The 18,636-nt window shown below is 46.0% G+C and overlaps 1 protein-coding gene across 1 annotated transcript in view; it reads left to right on the plus strand.

Moving 5' to 3' along the window:
• The window catches only part of LOC144138336 (cytochrome P450 3A43-like), a 29,944-nt gene extending 20,753 nt beyond the window's left edge, over window positions 1–9,191 (plus strand). The window contains exons 8-14 of the mRNA XM_077670569.1: window positions 162–258; window positions 687–750; window positions 1,312–1,420; window positions 2,599–2,690; window positions 4,688–4,828; window positions 6,487–6,649; window positions 9,084–9,191. Coding sequence (XP_077526695.1) covers window positions 162–258; window positions 687–750; window positions 1,312–1,420; window positions 2,599–2,690; window positions 4,688–4,828; window positions 6,487–6,649; window positions 9,084–9,173 — 756 coding nt within the window. The 3' untranslated portion in view covers window positions 9,174–9,191. The remainder of the gene's footprint in view (window positions 1–161; window positions 259–686; window positions 751–1,311; window positions 1,421–2,598; window positions 2,691–4,687; window positions 4,829–6,486; window positions 6,650–9,083) is intronic.
• The last annotated feature ends 9,445 nt before the right edge of the window (window positions 9,192–18,636 follow it).

An 18,636-nucleotide genomic window follows, 5' to 3' on the forward strand; every position in this document is an offset into this window, starting at 1 on the left:
TGAAAGTTCCCCAAGCGGGTGTTCTGCACGTTCTGCAACTAGTTCTCTGCGGGGAATTGTCCTTTGTGAAATCGAAGGGACCGATCACACAGCAATGCTGGAGCGATGGAAAGTTAGCATGTGCGTGGCAATGAGCGGGTTGGCGGTGTTTCGATTTGCAGGTCAACCTGCCCGATGTTGCACAACTCCTTCTGGATGACGCACTTGGCAAGCGGGAGTCACCCGGAGGCAAAAGTGGGGCGGCGGAGGGAAACAGAGGTATTTCCAAATACTGTGCATCATTCATTTGGAAGTTCGTTATATGGGCGCAAGCGAAATGTTAGTGGCGGATGTAGTTGAGCTTCGATTTCGAGGGGCGGGGTGGGGGAGTTCACGTCTCTTTCTCTTCTAAAATTATGCCCTATATAGTTAGGCATAAAGGCAATTTAAAAAAAAACACTTAAGACGCTTTAGGTGTCCCGATTACTTTTATGTTGTTGTGTCTCGCGCTGTAGCGGCTCGTCTTGGCATGCTTCGCACCTATGAGGTCGCAAGCGGCATATACAAATAATGCCTCTAGAGGCTCTTTTCGTTCTATGAATGGGTTCTTTATAATAGAACTGTGTTTTAATGTCCGTGAAAAGTGAATGGTTACGAGAATGAAGGCTCAAATTTTTATGCGAGTCATCTTCTCTTTTTTTAAACAGCGCCGTTACCAGAAGAGACTATGGACAAAATGGCCACGAACTGCGTCAGCGTGTTCCTTGGAGGGTAAACCTCTTTCTCTTCTCGAAACGATAACGCTGTGGTCTGAAAAAAAAAATTACGTGCTCTTCCTAAAGAAAGTTGAGAGAAGCGCGAAAGCTTTCCAACATCAAAAGTACGTCAAACGTGCGTCAAAACCAAGGCGGCAAGTGCTTCCAAACCTTCTTGAAAGTTAGTCAAATCGATCATCAAACTTGCTAGGACCAAAATCGATATAAACGAAGAAGGAACACATGCGACAATATTTCGCGCGCTAAGTAAACGCATCTGCGAATGATCTAAACGTATACCGATACGTTTTTTTATGAGATAAAGGTGTACTACTATATTAGGCTTCATGATAGGTACTGGAACCGCTCTTTTCTAGCGAATTTCACGTAACCGTTTTGACACAATGGTAGCCCGGCTTCACGCAGGCGCAGTGTGTCCAGAGATCTTATCAGAGCTTTTCGGCCGACCAACCGGTCTATGGAGAAATGCAATAACTTTTTTAAAGAACGACGTCTGCAATACTACTTAGATGATTTCGCTTTAAAACAAGACCTCGTGAATCTGTTCTGGGCGCAGGTACGACACCGTAAGACTGGCCCTGGCCTTCTTGTTCTACATCCTGGGCCGACATCAGGACGTGCAGGAAAAAGTGAGGCAGGAGGCGCTGGAAGCGTTTAAAAAAGAAGTAAGTGTTTCATTGAAACCTGTACCTGAAGAAGTCAGATTCTGTGACCCAGTTAGACACCGAAATCACTAAGAATTCACGTAGAAACACGACCTATTTCGTATTTCTGAGATTCCCATCTACTGTTAAACCTGCAACTGTTGCTTACATTTCAATACTACAGTTCAAATTGGGACCATTATTTAATGTTACGTAGCATGTTTTATATAACTTCTGGCTTTTTTCAGCGCAATAGACTAAAGTTTTCATAAATGAATCTCGCAATGTCTTGTTCGCCAACACTCAATGAATTAGTTGGCTGTTTCCAAAATTATACAATAAGGCTAGTAGTTCGCGAATGCAAGGAGGGAGACTTTGAATGGCTGTAACACGTGTACGCTGGTACATAACTGGTTAAGAGCAGTTTGAACCTTAAAGTGAGTGGTTTGTGTGGCGTTTTTATGTGCATTTGCCGAAGTTCCAGCAGAACCAGTGAAGCGGCTACGCGATTTTAAAACAAAGTTTAAGTTTTTCCAGCAGGAAAAAAAATGTAAAAATGTATGAGGGAATATGCTTTGTTTGCAGATGGCATCAACACTATGTTGAAGAAAATGGAAGGAATATTTTCGGACGTCCGAAATACATCTATGGGTCTCGTGTCGGAAGCCCGAACTAGAATATTACCAGATGTGAAACTTCATCACGCGTGGGAACCAAAATAGCGTGAACAAAATAGGGTTGGAACGTTATTTTATGTAACGTATGCAGTCTTCTCGCTTCATTGCACAGCAACCCTGATAAGGCTGTGTATAGTTGCCTCTGACAGCTCGAAAGCGTTCGTAGAAGACGTTACGCGCAGTTATTCAAGTGCGTTTCTATAAAGTGTCGCCAAAGCAAGTGATTCAGAAAGTAAAGTGAATACCATTATGAATCCATGAATTTGCTTTTACCACTAAACCGTATGAGTGCTAGTACATATTACATATTTTAAGTTGAGCTATCCTCAAGGCATTTGTGGAGACTGCATTGGAAAAAAATTGAGTGCATGTGTGTGTGTGGAGGGGGGTTGTACGAAGAGTTTGAAAAGAATTCTTAAAGGAAATCATCAAATTTGTTAAAGCAAATCAGGCTTCGCCTATTCTTCAGCTTTAACACCGCTTTCATTCCACCTAAAAAAACAACTCCATATTCTGTTTCAGGGAGACCAACTGTCCTACCAAACCCTGGCCACGCTTCCCTACATAAATCAAGTGGTTTCGGAAACACTGAGGTTATATCCTGCCGTCAACACGTAAGCTCCCACAGCAAGTTCGTTGTGATTAATTGAATTAGAATGTTTACACATGACTCGTGTTGTCAGAATTTTGATTTGTTTTTGAATAATTACATTTGTTTTACTCCCTAGTCTTCGAGAAAATTGGCACTGAAAGTAGCCTACATTTAAGCAGGTGTAAATTGGAATGTTCTTGGGCATGGTTGCAAGCAATCTCGCAGACCCTATAGATAGTTCTTTCGCGCCTTTATGTTTTCGACCCCCTAGTGCTTCCCGCACCCATAATAAAGAGGACGCCGTAGTTCATGCGTTTGGCGCACGTAGGCACCATTGCACTATTTTATTTGCTTCCGTTCGACGGAGGATTTCAGCTGTCAGAACCACCTGAAGTGCTCACTTTCAACAGGAAGACATCTGCGACGAGTTTGGTGACCGTCGTGCTTACATGTACAGCTGCCCTAGTCAACGTTGCACCTCGTCCGCAAATGCACGAACATGACGTTGTGCGTTGTCCCATAAATGGTCTCTATTGGATAATAAAGGACACGCGCCACTATGATAACAATATTATGTGTGCAGAAAAGGAGGAAAAACTTCTTTCCGAACGTTTAAAATTACCTGCGAGCCACACAGTCCTCGAAAGTTTAATGTCATTGAATATGTAAAGAGGTCCACCGACTTACACTATAATTTTCAGCAGCAGTCGAAGCCTCCAGTGTTCCCCCACCATGTTTTGGTGCCGCTACTGCTGTCAAGTTTCGTCCTCGTAACTTAGCAAGAAAACTTCCAATAAACATTAACATAAATATAAAATTTCAAATGTGCCCTAAAAATTTGGCATTATGGCTACCGTACGTCAAACTTCCTTTTTCCTTTACGCAATGCTAGTATACAGAGTACCAACGGGGTGTCTTCCCCTTGCAATCGCAAATTGTGCGAAAGAAAACTAAACCATGCAGGCAAATCACAAAATTTCCCCGCATTTCCCCGAGGGGAAGAATGTGAAAGTGCGAATGCACGAGTTGAATTTGCGCGGTTCGGTAATGTTCGCGAAAGAGAGATCACACACACACACACAACTACCAAGAAAGAAAGCTGCATTTATTCACAGACACCTATTTGTGTTGTCGTTGTACTTGATTGCTAGAGCGGATCTCAGCTTTGAAATTTCGTGTCAGTACTCCTTTAACCGGGTGCATTAGCCCTTCTCACGCCCGATTCCTGGCCAATCCCCCACGTGGGTATGTGCCATGTCAGCGGCCAGGCAGCGCGCGCCCATCTCCCCCCGTTGCCAAGGAAGACGAGGAGATTCCTGGCCAATCCCCCACGTGGGTATGTGCCATGTCGCCCATCTCCACCCGTTGCCAAGGAAGACGAGGAGCGCGCGCACCCGCAGCTGTTGCTATGTGGACGGACGGCGGTCACCGGAATTCAGGGTCGCTTATAAAGTGCATTCGCACTTAAAACATGCTGTTCGAAGGGCAAGTATACGTGAAAATAATTGTATTCTAAGAGGATAGTTTTATTTCTTGGGGTACAGAAACTCGAAAATTTGGGTTTGCTAGTATCTTTGTTTCTGTACGCCCCTCGGTTCAGCCGCCTGGCCGAAATTTTTCTTGAACCAAGCCAAACGTGCACCCAGCATTATCCAACTGTTTTAGCCGTCCCAATATGCAGAGACGCACTGATGTTACCCATTCAGTTCGTCATATTCGGAATAATGCAATATTTTTTACAGTTATAGGGGAATGTTATGGGCGAGCCAGGTTCAGCAAAATGGTTATAATTCACCGCCGCGTTGTTATAAATACGGTGGGGCTGATAACGATGAGGATGATGATGATTACATCGTGATGTATTGTTCTTCCTTCGTCTTCGCGGGACTCCGCTGTATATATCTGGCATAAACCAACAAGCCTAAGAGGTTCCTAATGATGATAACGAACAGGTTTAATACGAGTATGCGAGAGTATACGACGAATTCAATTAGTGCCATTATTTGAAACTCTTCGCAGGTTCACAACGCGAAAGGCAGAAGAGGATTACAGGTACGGGAAGTTCCTTATCAAAAAGGGCATGTCCCTCGTGGTGCCCGTTTACCATCTGCACCGGGATCCTCAGTACTGGACTGATCCAGATAAATTCGACCCTGAAAGGTAAGCGTTCCGTTCCCCAGTGTCTTGCGCAAGAATTAATTACACGAACTTCAGTGAGAGAGAAATATTAGACGTTTTGTCCGGTATTGCCGACGTAACTCAGCTACTAGTACCAGCAATATTTTTTTACAATTCAAAGAATTTGTCGTAGTTGACGCTGATGAGGCGCTGTATTATTTACTTTTCGTTGTCGACGATTGTTTATTAGTTATTGCCAATATATTTAAACTAGTAGTGAGCGAAACATGCCAGACACCCAAAGTACCCTAATGAGTTGGAACTGATGAGAACTAGTTTTATTTACCCTTTGTTTTCACCGATAATAAGGCGGTCATAAATTAACCGCAGCAGAAAACCGCAGCCATTGCTCTGTGTTAGGACTGGTTTTTTTCCCCCATTGCGGCCATAGTCCAAGTACTAGTATCCAGAAGATACTCGACAACAAATGTAAAGGGCCGTACACAGTACTCTGGAGCGGTAGTTTGTTTGCATTTACCTGCTCCGAAAAATTAAAATTACCCACATTAGGTAATAACAGAACTGTTTTTTTCTCGTGAAGGCCTCGTTATCTGAAGTATTTCCCTCAAACTTACTAGCTACAATGTTTTTTCTGCGCATAGAACATTATGTTCAACTTTGATACAAAACTTTGATACAAATACAAAGCAGAACTTTGACGTTCTGCTTGCTCAATACGGCTGGTTTTAAGTCAACTATTGTCTACAGACAGCTCTTCGTGCTCTTGACAGTTTGGACTCAAAATTCTGACTAGGAAGAAGTTTAATAAAAACGGCCCGTACGACAGTGACGTACCGTCAAACTCACGTCTTTTCCTCCGGTTAGAGTGTACTCTTTCGGTTTCTTTTTCGAGGCTTGGATTTGCTTTGTCCGGTTATCTTTATCTTTTGTAGGTTTTTGAATTCGTGCATAAATAGAACACCACCACCACCAATGCTTGGATATTTTAGTTTTATTGTCAAAGCTTGCATTCAGATAGAATTCAAAGCAATCAAGCAGTTTTTTTTTGCACACGTTAATTGATCGACATTAAGCTTCCAAAGCTTTACTTTGAGCACGGTGCAATGGTTATTTTAAAACGAAGCTTTGTATGCCTTACTTCTGGCGTTGTCAAAAATGCACTGCAGGAAAGCCACTATATACAATGGGTTTCCGCGAAGGGCACATCACCACAGAACGCATAAACAACGGGATGCCTTTACACGCGTAGCGGGTTTTATTGTGAATGCATTTGGAATATACGAATGTAGTTCAGGGGCTACGGTTCAGCGATGATGATGATGAAAGCGTTTTCTAACAGGTGCACAAACGGAACGTTGATCATGCCACACGATCAACCAATGGGAAGCCCAAATCAACGACATCACTGAGCTAACCAAATAAGCACTTCCCAATGATCCAATCAGCAATCACAACATTACATTCGGCTAGCTGAGCGTTGTCGTAGATTTGGACTTTGGCTGATTCGATCGTTTATTGATTGATTGTAGAGTTTAACGCGCCGACGCAATGCAGGCGATGAGGCGCGCCGTAGCAAAGGGTGTACTTTGCGTTTGTATCAGAGAAAGCATCGAGTTTCGACGATCTTTCTTTCAGGAATGGGCGTTTGGCTTTAACAATGTGTCCGATTTCTTGCACAGATTCAGCCCCGAAAGAGTGGACGAGATTAATCCAGCCGTGTACCAACCTTTTGGCCTGGGCGTCCGTCAGTGCCTGGGCATGCGCCTAGCACTCGTCGAACTAGTCTCCGTCACCGCTCAGGTGTTGCGTCACTTCCGGATTACGCTGGGCCCGAGTCAAGAGGTAATACCTGTGTTCCACCACGTTCTCAGTCTGTCGACGCAAATAGTTGCGCTGCCAGCTCATTTAAATGCTTTCTTAAGATATTTCTTGACCATCGGAAATGATTGACAGTCGGAGAAGAAGGAACAGTGAGAGCAGCGTGCTCTATTGCAAGGGCGTTTTTTGGCGAAATTTTCAGCAAAGTGAGCAGACACGCGGTCATTTTTTTAGCATTCTAATATTGTATGTCATTGCTGTAGCCTCGACTCGTGCCATTGTTAGCGTTAATACGAAAGTTAATACCGGCTCTGCCGCAAGCGACTCTAGACAGTCAGAGGGCCGGAAGGCTGATGCCAAATTCTCAGGTACGCGTTGGAGGTCGTCCTGTATGAATTAGCTGCAAGGACGTTCATTACGCGCTCACTCAAGTTTAGAGAGCGAAGGCGCATTTGGGGGATTTTCAGGTTGTTGCCTTAAACCTTTCGCAATATCAGCTGCGTGGCTTCATACGCTCCGACACCAGTGCGCAATCTAGCATCCCACACAACCTAGCAATACTTTTCCAAGATTGGACTGATTCTGCACGCTACGCGCGTGTGCGGAGTGCGACGACAGTGTGTGCAACAGTTGCTTTGGCATCTCTTCGAATGCTGAAATCATGTTACTCGCCTCCAACTTCTCATACATTGTTGCTTCGCTCGAAGTCATTGACCAGCTTCATCCACGAGGACGCATAGGGTTTATGACACTAGGGCCAGCGATCAGCTATTTTGGTTGCGGTGATGTTGTTTCAAGAACTACCGTGGCTGCTCAACACGGTTGCGTAGGTCCGTCCTGAAGGCCGATACAACTGGATTAAAAATGCAGCCCATTCCTTCCGGGAAAAGACGCCTAATTGCATTTCCACTGCATTCATCCAACGCCACTGGTATTCTATACTTATTCCATTCCAGGTTAGTGGCGGGACGGTAGGAGTGCGGAGTCATTCAAATTCCAGAATGGTACTGCCACAACACTGCTACGAAATTCTGCAATACATATTTATGATGACGTACGGGCTCACAAAGTTTTTTTTTAATTACACACATTCTTACACCTGTAAGGATGTAGAGACTATAGCGAAGAAAACATGCACACAAAAGGACAGGAAAAGGACATTGGCAGTGCTGCGTTTCTCTTTTTTGCCCGGCATGTGTTTTTTCCTGCGCTGTAGTGTGGGTCACATTAAACTAACTGATGCAATCCTTCAACCCTAAAAAGACTCTAAATAGTATTTTTTTGAGAATTGCAGAATATTTCGCGGGTTCTTTGTTAGTTCTAGCTTGCTTTTCCTGATTATATTTAAGCCATAAAATGCCTGAGCATTAGTTTCTGAGTATCGCCCTAAAAACACCTCCCATTCTTATCACGGCGAAGGAGTTAAATAAAAGTCCTTTTTTTTAATTTTGAGACATTTTACGGGTTACTTCAAATGGGGCAGGCTTGTTAATGTAAATTAACGAACTCGAAAATCACTACGCACTGTCAATAGTGGGCTATATTGAGCGACGCTGAGTATGAACACTTTTACAGAATTGATTTTCGATGCTCATTTTGGTGTAAACTGAAATCGTCCGAGAGTAATTTAATATCTCGGTGGCAGTAGCAATGGTTGCAAGCGAAATACGTTTGTTAAAGGAAGCCTCGTGCCTTCCACTCATAGATTGGAAGCGTTCAGCGCCTGCATGCTGTTGAATTGTGAAATTGTGTTTTAGAGTTTAATCAAAGCCCTGTTATCCATAGCTGCCACTCCCCCCCCCCCCCCTCCTAGACTCCTCTCCCCCTCCCAGACTCCTCTACCCCCTACCAGAAAACTCAATCAAAAGGGTAAATCTCAACTGTAGTAGCATGGAGGCAAGAAACTACGAACCACACAAACGACGTTAGGCATTTCCTATGAGGATGTACTACGTTTGAGCCTATTCAGCCCGCTTTCTGAAAACTGCAAGAAAAAACTACTGCCCATTAAGGTGTGATAGTGACGTCGGCTTGTAGCTGCCTCAATTTCTAAAGAGCAAAGCAAAATATTCAACGCTACCGCGAGTTTGTTTTTACATTCGTTCGAAACAATCAATGTTACAGTTCAATGGAGCTAGAAAGAGTGTAGGTGGTTCGGTCTCTAGCACTGTCGCTGCTTGTTGCTTTTGTGAATAATAATTGTGTCCGTGTTTTGGGCCTCGCGCGAGAAGCTGGAGATGCCTACTGTAAGCCTGTCGACATTGCGACACCTAGACCTTGCTGTTGGTGCTACAAAAAAAAAAAAAAAAAACCCGAAAAACAATCGGTGTTCACTCAACTTGTTAGCTTCCGTTGAGGAACACAGCTCGTCTCGATTTCGCACACCCCTTGAGATGATCTGATTTCAGACAGCAATGTTATTTGAATAAAAAAAACACAGTGCAATTTTTCATTCCAGCGGGACTTGGAGTTGGACACCTACGCCTTCCTCCTGGTGCCAAAAGACACCGTGTGGGTCCAAGTGCACAGGCTTGAAAGCAACAAATAAAGTTTTTTTTTTTTTTTTTTTACTTTTACCACTTGATGTCGTTCACGAATGCGTTGACGACGGCAGAAGCGTACTTCGGGACAAAATATTTAAAATAATTTTAACAGTGTGTGCTTATTATTGTGTGTTAAAAATAAAGACTGTGTGTTAAAAATAAAAAACGGATCGGTGTTAAAAAATACACAAATATTTTCACCATGTGTGGGTGCGTGCGTTCGTGTGTGTGTCTGGGTGCGCATGCACTTTCGTCCTCTTATTGCATAACATAAATGAGAAAGCTTAACTTCAGTAAACAAACCAGTCAAATTATTCCCCTCTGCATTTATCGGCGTTCTAGGCGGTTTGCTGTTCTTTCTGCATTCAAGTAAATTTCCCTTCATTACTAATCATTTTAGACTGCACGCATGGTGAGAGCACCGGTTCTGGCCGCCGTGGTGACGAAAGGTGGCATCAGGAGGTTTTCCGCTAGTTGACTGGTCGTTACAGGTCGTAAATGCTGGAGACACTGGTCCATGCGTTAGAAAGAAGGTGCGTTGTCGGAACAGCGATGGGTAGGATCGTCAATATTATGTTGTACTAAACATAAAAATTAAGAAAGTGGCGGAGAAAAAAGTTGTCCAGACTTCAGAATTGAGAAGGCACCCGTGATTTAATCGGAAGGGCGCGAGTTCGGTGCTTAATCTAGAGGCTTGTTTTAGATGCGAAGCATCTCATGCTCGGGGCTGTGTCCCTCCCTCCCTCGTTGATGTCCACCGTCCGTACTCTACTGCGCATGCGCGTCTCTTCAGCCCTGTCAGCGTTTGGGCTGACGTCAGCGCAGTTCACTATAAAAAGAAATACATAGGCGCGCCCGGTTTCGACCCCACGACTCTCTGGCTGCAACGGGAGGTACGTGGCGCTCTTTCCACTGCGCTACGAACCGAAAAGGGAGCCTGTGCTACGAACGCGCCTTATGTCCTTCACTCATTCAAACTACGTCCACAAGCTACTGATACAACGAAGGCACGCGAAGCTGAACTTCAACGGAAACGACGAACTGAAAACTTTAGAGGAGGATGTTGAATTTCCTGCGGGAAAGCTGCGGCGGGAAGCGCCACGCGCCTTGCAGCTCAACCAGAGAAAAGGACGAAGAGGGCGGGCAGAGGGGTAGGAGCGTGAGCACGCAATAAAAAAAGACGAGAACCAGGAGGTCTTCGATCAGGTAACGTGGGTATCGGTCTCTTTACTGTCTCTACATTTCTCTACATTTCTCTGTCTCTACATGGGGGTTCACACTACGTTCCCATTCGTGCTCCGATAAATGAAACAACATAACGGCAACACAATGGAACCTACGCGGAACCCCATGATGCTTCGCATCCTCCTCATGGTTCCCCATGGGAAGATGGTCTATTTTTTCTTCACTTTCTTTCCCAGCCGAACATGGAAAGATTAATTTCACAAAACAATAAATTTCCAAGCTATTTCCCTGTGGTTTCCTTGGTGTCTCAGGGTGTGTACAACGCGTGATTAACCGGAACCCGTCAGTCAATCGTGATTTCACCATAGATGTTTTTGGTGCAAAATGCTCTCCAAACAGCCACGCCCCTTTCTTGCACGAAATTAACAGCGGATTCATAGACAAAAGGGAGTTCGGTTTGTGATTTTTAAAATTTTGTCACGGTTAGACACGAGGGAAGCTGCGGAAATGAACGTCAAGCAATGTATTTATTCGTTCTACATATTACCCAACTAAATTTATCCAACTAAATAAATTAAATCCAAATTAATTTATTTCAGTCGACCTCTCGAAATATACTGTGCATTGACCGACTCGTTACGCGAGTTTTATTGCATTAAGAGAAAGAATTATTTGATGTTCTCTTTACCGCACAGTCAGCCATCAGTGGCCACGCGCCGTATTTCAAAGGGACCCTGCAACACTTTCGATAAACGCTTTAACTCTTTCTTTCGCGTCTGCAAGCACTGCGAAAGCTATAGTTATGGCCAGCACGGAGCGGCACTGCGTGATTTGCTCGTCGCACCAGACACGCCTTACGTTATGTGCTTTGTTTTTCTTTAGCGTCCTTTTTAAAGTTTCTATCGGAAAGCGTTCATTGCTGCAACTGAAGGAAAACCGACCAACAGCCACTGCATGGCGTTAGTGGCGTAATTCGGGCGGTCGAAGAACGTCAAGCCCAGGGAAGAGAAGAAATTTTTGAGCGACTTTCCAAGTTATTTGATGGGCATAGAGCATTAATTTTTGCTGAGGTACTTTGCGACCCCCTAATCTAAGTACTGGTTGTGTTGGGTGACTACGTTCTGCAAGCATTTAAGATTTCAAGAACAGTTAAAAAAAGTGTTTCCGGGTCCCTTTAAACTAAACGATCTAGTATTACTTGCCGCCTCTTTCACATAGTACCCTCTTCAGAATGGACCAATATTCAGTGACATTTTCGCCAGCATGCTTCAGCGCAAAATTATTCGCCCATCTACCAATCCTGGGTTGTCTCCGGTTATTCCAGTACAGATAAAGGAATAACTGAGGAGATTTAAGCGCGGAGCGGTTAGGGCCCCCGAGCGCAGAAAGGCCGGCGTCGTCGGCGGCATTGACCGGGGGCCAAAAATGGCTGCGGCTTAGCACGGCTAACTCTGGATACGAAGCGAAAGCTTTGCTTAGACTGATTTAGTCTTGGTTTCACTTGGTTAACCTTTTGGTACAGCTGAAATTAATATACTATTCTTCCGAAGCCTGCCTTTGTCTATGGTAGAGGTCTCGCTTCCAGCGTTTTCCAAGGCTAACGGCTCGTCGGGCGATATCGGCTGGGGGATCAGGCGGCGCTTGTCGATGACGGCCAAAGCCTCCAGCTCCCGCCCAACGCTCAGAGGAGACGGCCTGACGTCGCTCACATTAACGGCCAGGATGGCATTCCCGCGCCGTGTCACGTGGTGCAGGTGCGCATCAGCTTCGGAGAGCGCATGCGCCAAGCTGGCATCGGCTGGCGAACGCGGCCGTCGGCGGATCTTGGCCCGGCAAGTAACGTGACGCCTTGCCAAGGGTACGGCGTAGCTACGTTCAAATTAAGGTCAAACTTCCGCGATAGCAAAACCTCTGGACAGGATTAGTAAAGCTTTGCTTCAAAATCCCGTAACGCCACTTGCGGCGCCCACTGAAAGCCAAGAATTGTATGAAGCCGCCCCAACAGAAGGCGCCGAAGACTGCAGCTTCGTCACCCTCAATACACGGTGTCTGGTGCAGGAACCCGCTGTTCCGTGGAATGCATGAAAACGTAACTAGGTATAATGTGCGCATGCGTCATGGCAGTGTGGTACAGCGCTACATCAGAGCGCGTTGGAGTACACAGAAATGAGTTTTTGTGCCAACGTGACAATACCGACCTTGCGTCGTCGACCTCGACCGCCGCAGCCCAGCGTACGCCCTGCGCCGGACTATAAATGGGTCTTATCAGAGAGATTTAGCATAGCAGCTAGCTAACGCTACGCTAGCGGTTTCGGGTACCATTATCTGACTGCGCATGCGCGCGCGGGCACGGTGCGGGGACCACCCTTCCTCGAAACGAATGCGCTCGAAGGCATTCGTTTTGGAACGGGCAGGAAATACCCGGAACGAATGCGCAGTCGGGATCTGGTACCTGCCGCTGTTAGCGTAGCGAACGCTAGCCGCTATGCTAGAACTCTCCAATATGCCGGGCGCGCGCTTGCTTTTAGTACGCGTGTGAGGGATGCGCTGCCGTGTGTTTGTGCCGGGCGATTACAAGAGTCTTGCTCGTGCCAGAATACCATAACGCTGTCGTATTTGATGCCTAAAAGCTAGTGCACCCGCCTGTAATTTTAAAGCAAAGCTTTCTACCTCTACCAGCTAACGGTTCCTTCGTGGCGTGCGGGACTAGAAACGCCCAACATGGATGAGGAAGGGAATAGTGTTTTTCTCCCGGAGCAGAGTGTAGATGGCGCCGCAAATGATTACCCAGCGGTCCCCGCGCGCTGCTCAGACCAGCGGGCGCGTCGGCGGGACGTCGTCTGCTTTAGCGACGGTAGATTTGGGCTTGTTTTGGCGCCGCTTCGCGTCTATTGCGCGCTTTCTTCGCACGGCTTGATTAAATTTTTCCACAGCACCTCCTAGGTAACCCGGACCCGGCCGAATTAAGTGGTCGTACGGCAAATATTCGTTAAGGATTTTTGGCAGGGTGGGAAAACAAAATGTAGAGACAACATACAGACATCAAGCCGCTAGAGGAACACTACCTGTTGCGCACTGCTTGCCACGAATGGGACTCCGTTTTCTAAATTGCTGAATACTAATTTCAGTTGTGTTTTGAGAGGTATTACAAAAGGCAAAATCAGCAACTGGTTCTTAAAAATAGCGATTATAAAAGTTCCCTCAACTTTCTCGCCATTCTCAAACATACAAAACTAGTTTAAATCGGCATAAATGGGAATCACTAAGCTTACGTGCCAAATTGTTTCGGTGTCTTCACTTGTGTCGCGCGATGGTATAGCCCAAAGCTAGCACATCAGGATGGATAGGTTCGGCTGTATCACCCTTCGAAAGACGCCCCTCTCCGTTTTCTTTCTGCTGACGCACGGCCGTGCTACAGCGGTGGCGTCCGCCTCTCGAGCCCGGCCATGGGCGACGCTGCTGCGTTCGGGATACCGGCCCGGCGAATTCCAGGTAACGGCTAGCGGAATCACTGGTTTCACTCTTTGTAGAGCACGCGTGTGAATTGAAGTGACATCACCTGGGCAATTGTTGTGGGTGTCGTTTAAAGCTTAGCTTTCCAACCACCTTCACAGCGTGGATTGAAGCCAATTTTTTTTTGTGTCGATTATATCCCTCAGGAAAACACCCCCCAAACAAACGCTTATCTCCTGCCAGGAATTGACGATACCCTAGACTGCTTACAAAGGGCTGAAGATTTTGAAGATTTAAACTTCATTTCGTCTATTGGCCGATGTCCATGCACGAAGCCGACAATGAAAAGCCCGTGCAACACAGCTTGCGTTTAGTTTGGACCAAAAGACATCCAGTCACGTTGCGGAATTGGTGCAGTGAAACTTTCAATACGAGCGTAATGTATTTAACCAGGGGGCTGGACGTTTATTCCCTATTTCCAGTGCTACAGGTCACAGCGCAGGCACACAAACCGGAGCTTTGTGTGCCTGACTGATGGTGTCGGTGTTGAAGCGAAACGCACTGCAGGAGAGTGAACTCTGCACAGTGGGTTTAACAAAACGATTATGATTATCGGCGAAGGCACATCAAGCAGCTCGAGAAAAAAAAAAACACTTCCCGCGGTCGCAATCTATCCTGGATCCCTTGTGTAATCAAGCAGACGTCTCTCCAAGTGCGCCATTTTGGCACGGTTGAATCAGTTTCGGTTTGTGACTTTGACTTTGACTCATGTTTCAAGGGAGAAACCTTCACTTTTTAAGCATATTTTTCTTCAGAAAGGGGCTTCGAGTTTTTTTCTTTTACAATTTCGCAAACCTCCAATAAACCGATGACTTACCAGCAGACACAACTGCATATATGAGGAGGAATTGTTTTTAATATTTGATAAAATGTACCTTTCAACTATTTTAACGACTATTTATGCACTCCATAGAGGTGAAGTTGAACGGCCTTCACAGCTGATAGCAGTACTCGCCTTCTATAGTGCTCCGGGAGATAGCCGGACTTCTTTTTATGTGGGCGCAAACGGACAGGACAGCCATATCGTCGCTTAGGAGGCCCTTATGATGTCGCCGTTCGATACGTCTCATACAATGCTTGTTCTGCCACTCTACGCTTGTTATTTTCTGCTGACCTGTTCCTGCAGGAGTAGACAGGCAGACCCAAGGACAAAGAAACGAAGCTCTTTATGGCCGTTGGTGAATGATTCTTGTGGGAAGTTAATTTTTATCGCGACACTTGATTCCCCGCCGCCCTCTACTCTGAGAGTCAGGTGGTGATGATAATGGCCGCGGCGATGTGCCCTCAGGAACCCTACGTACGTGCGCTCAAGCGCACAGTTATTCGGTTGGAAACACGCTCACCCTCCAGAACTATGCATATAGGAAATTTCCTACGTCGAGCCATAATTTGAGAGCATTCGCACACAACACTTGTTCTGACGCCGAATTTCTTTCCAAGGTGACGCAATTACCGTTGCTCCTTAGTTGCTTTACCAACCAGCAGAATCAGCGCTGAAAGGCAGCCGTAGAAACCGTCTAAAAAGTGTCGGAAATTCTTGTCGTTGTCACGTTTCTCCCTTTCGGGTCCGTTTACATGGTATGTCCCTTACTGCTGCAATTTTCAGTAGGAAGCGTTATCACTGAAAGCCGGAAATTAAAAGCTTCTGGGAACACTGCGTCGTAACCTTGGACGCCTGTCACCACATCACCACACGCATGTCCGCAAAGGTAACAACCCCCACGTGATTGCCTGATTTCCACGCTGACTTCCACCCTTTCCTGACTTCCACGCGATTGCCTAACTCCGCGTGACTTCTACCCTTCACGGCTTTCGTGAAAATTAGCAATCTAAGAAAAGCTTGAAAACGTTCACCCAACTCTTCAACCCCTCCCCCGTACTTCGCTTGCAGCGACAGCCATTGGAGACGTCGTTGCATACCGGTAGAAAGTAACCAATAAAAATGTCGTTTTATAGTGTTATACCAACGAAACTTAATGCTCAATTGACCCTTTGAAATGATTCAGTGCTCCCGTATAACAGGGTATTGCGAAAGATGACGTGCCTGCTTGAGCCAGTGCTTTCCGTGAAAAATATTAGCCGCGTATCTCCTTGCTTCGTTGCAAGTTTTTCATATATGGACGATATAGTCTCCTGCCGCCCCTGCTGCATCAGTCCTCGTCTCTCCACCGCCCACCTGTGATGCTCTTCCCCTACCACGTCCTGGCATAAGTGTAATTCCGGTTTCTTTAGGGAGATTTCATTTTTACCTCGTTGTCGCCGAAGGGTCCGGAACTGGACAATTCAAGCGTCGCGCGCCAGGAGTGCGTCATGCTGCCACGAGTGGGCACCGCTTCGCAGTCTTTCGCTAGCCACTCGGCACGTTGGTAGGACGTTTCCTGAGCACGCTTGGGACGATGGCCGTCGGCACGCCGGCACTCCTCCGTCGCAATGTCGTGTACTCGGTGTTTACCTTGGATTTTGTAGACACGTCTTCGCGTCTGGGCTTGGCACTTCGTCACCACTATTATGGTCATTGAAAGATGGAAAATCGCGTCCTTTTCAGAGCTATGTGCACTCCCCAAACAACGAAATTAGACGCCGTATAATGGCAACAAGAAGCATAAACTGTGCAACGTAGCGGCGGAGATATTTCTTTTGATAACACCGGCGCAGCCTGGCACTGGCCCTGAGAAACGCACAAGATGGTTCTGCCAGGGCCACCGCCAGACGGCGCCTTATTGTACAGCGAAGTGTTTTACTACTGGGGCTGTAATAACATTTTCTTTGCTATCGCAACAATCAAACATGTAATTTTTCGCAAAGAAACAAAGCAAAAGTCACTTACACGTTGATCTTTTGCCTCACATATGCGGGATGATTTGTTCTAAATCAAAAATGTTGAGAGGCATGAACATTCCAAGCAGATTTATATGCTAAGAAATGGTTGTTGGTATATAAATGTCTTGCTCGGAATCTACTCTAACTTGGCCGGGCGGCATAATCGAGTGAAACACAAACAGTCAGACCAAAATGTCTGGGCTGAAGTAGCCCAAAAAGGCTATCATTTTTAAAAGTATAAGGAACTCTCTAGCAGCAACGGCTGTCTTTGCGAATTGTTTCACTAATCGGCGTGGTAACCAAGTTGCACGTGTAATAACACTGAGTTCACTGACACAAGTTATACACGTTTTTGTAGTACTGTAGACCAATGTGTAGCCTTGTGGTACCTTTTTTAGAAATGTTTTCTCATTTCCTTTTAAAGCGAGGCTTTTTACTTCTACTTTTCAAGGGTTCTGTCGCGACCGTTGGTTTCAGCAGAACACTCCCGCGAACAAATAAAAGAAGTTACTGGCACCGCCAGGAAACGAACCTGAACGAATAGAGAAACGGAGCGGGTGCTCGTTGTCTAACTGATTGAGCTACGAGCCCACGCGTGGACAGGGGAGACAGACGGTGCACTCACCGAGCACGTCTGCGAGTTTACACCCTGCGTTCTGGCTGAATGCCACGTGATAATGTCACACGACCTCTCGCGCCTCTGTGCGCTCCGCCCACGGCAGGTTTGCGACCGTGTGCGCGCCTTGGGTATGCGTTTGGAGTTATAAAACTTAAAGGAAGCTCACACCAACGCATAGCATCTCACTTCTTTTCCGTCTCTGACGCCGATCCCGTCCCCTCCGTCGTCTGCGGCAGAGACGGAGCAAAAGTTTGATCGTCGACCGCGTTTGAGCTTCCTTTAATTTTACATACAAAAGTTTGCACTTATGTTTCACCAATACAACTCAACCAGCTACCATTCATGAATCATGCATTGATTTACCCTTAGCAAAGAACATCTCTTTGAAGTAATCAAGGATGTGGTTCAGTGCATTTCACTTGTATCTGGTTTAACTCTTTCTAGAGCCATGTGTGTGGATTCAAATGACGTGGCATGGGTAATCGTTGTGGGTGTCGTTTTGCAGCATTGCGTTCCAACCCTCTTCAGAAGGTGGATTGGCGCACATTTTTTTATCTTGATAGGAAACAGAAATAGATTAAAAGAAGTGCGGAGGACCAGTCCTGCTGTGGCGCCTGGTATACGGTCGATGCAACTGCGAAGATTTCGTTTGGTCCCCTCCACGGGCGGGTAGCGGCGCCAGCCGGTTGCAGGGTACGGTACCTCGTAGCAGCCTAGAGTACCGTAACTTGTAATCACACTACGCCCCTGTGACCATGTTGTGCAGGAAAATATGGTCACATAGGCGTCGTGCGATTAGAGGTTACGGTATTCTATGGTACTACCAAGTACCGTACCGAAACCGCTACGGTACTCCTACCATACCCGCTAGTATCGTAGAGTACCGTAACATCTAATCGCACTACGCCCCTTTGATCACGTTTGCGGGCACCGTTGTAAGCGCGGAACGCCGTTCTAAGCTCCCATATCAATACGGTTCAGTGCGAAATAAATAAGGTTAGAAATGTTTTACGAGTCATGTGCAGTAAAGTAGTTAAGAGGGGGCAGGCAAAGCCTCTACAAACATAAAGATAATACAAATTTTTATTATACTGTAGGCGAACATCTCGCCACACAGCCTGTGGAACAATGTCAAAGAAGGGGCCGACGATGTCGCCCACCGTTAGACTAGATTACACACCTGTTTTCAGAATGCGGTCTCAATTTCACCTTGTCATCGTTGTAACCACAAATAACACTACGCCCCTGCAATCATGTTTCTGTGTACAAGTTGTAGTTGCACAGCGCCGTTGTAACCTACAATTACAAAACAATACCCGCAATACCAACGA

The sequence above is a fragment of the Haemaphysalis longicornis genome, unplaced genomic scaffold, assembly GCF_048455015.1.
Source record: "Haemaphysalis longicornis isolate Haplotype H1 unplaced genomic scaffold, Haemaphysalis longicornis Haplotype H1 scaffold_5, whole genome shotgun sequence".
NCBI classification, from domain to species: Eukaryota; Metazoa; Arthropoda; class Arachnida; order Ixodida; family Ixodidae; genus Haemaphysalis; species Haemaphysalis longicornis.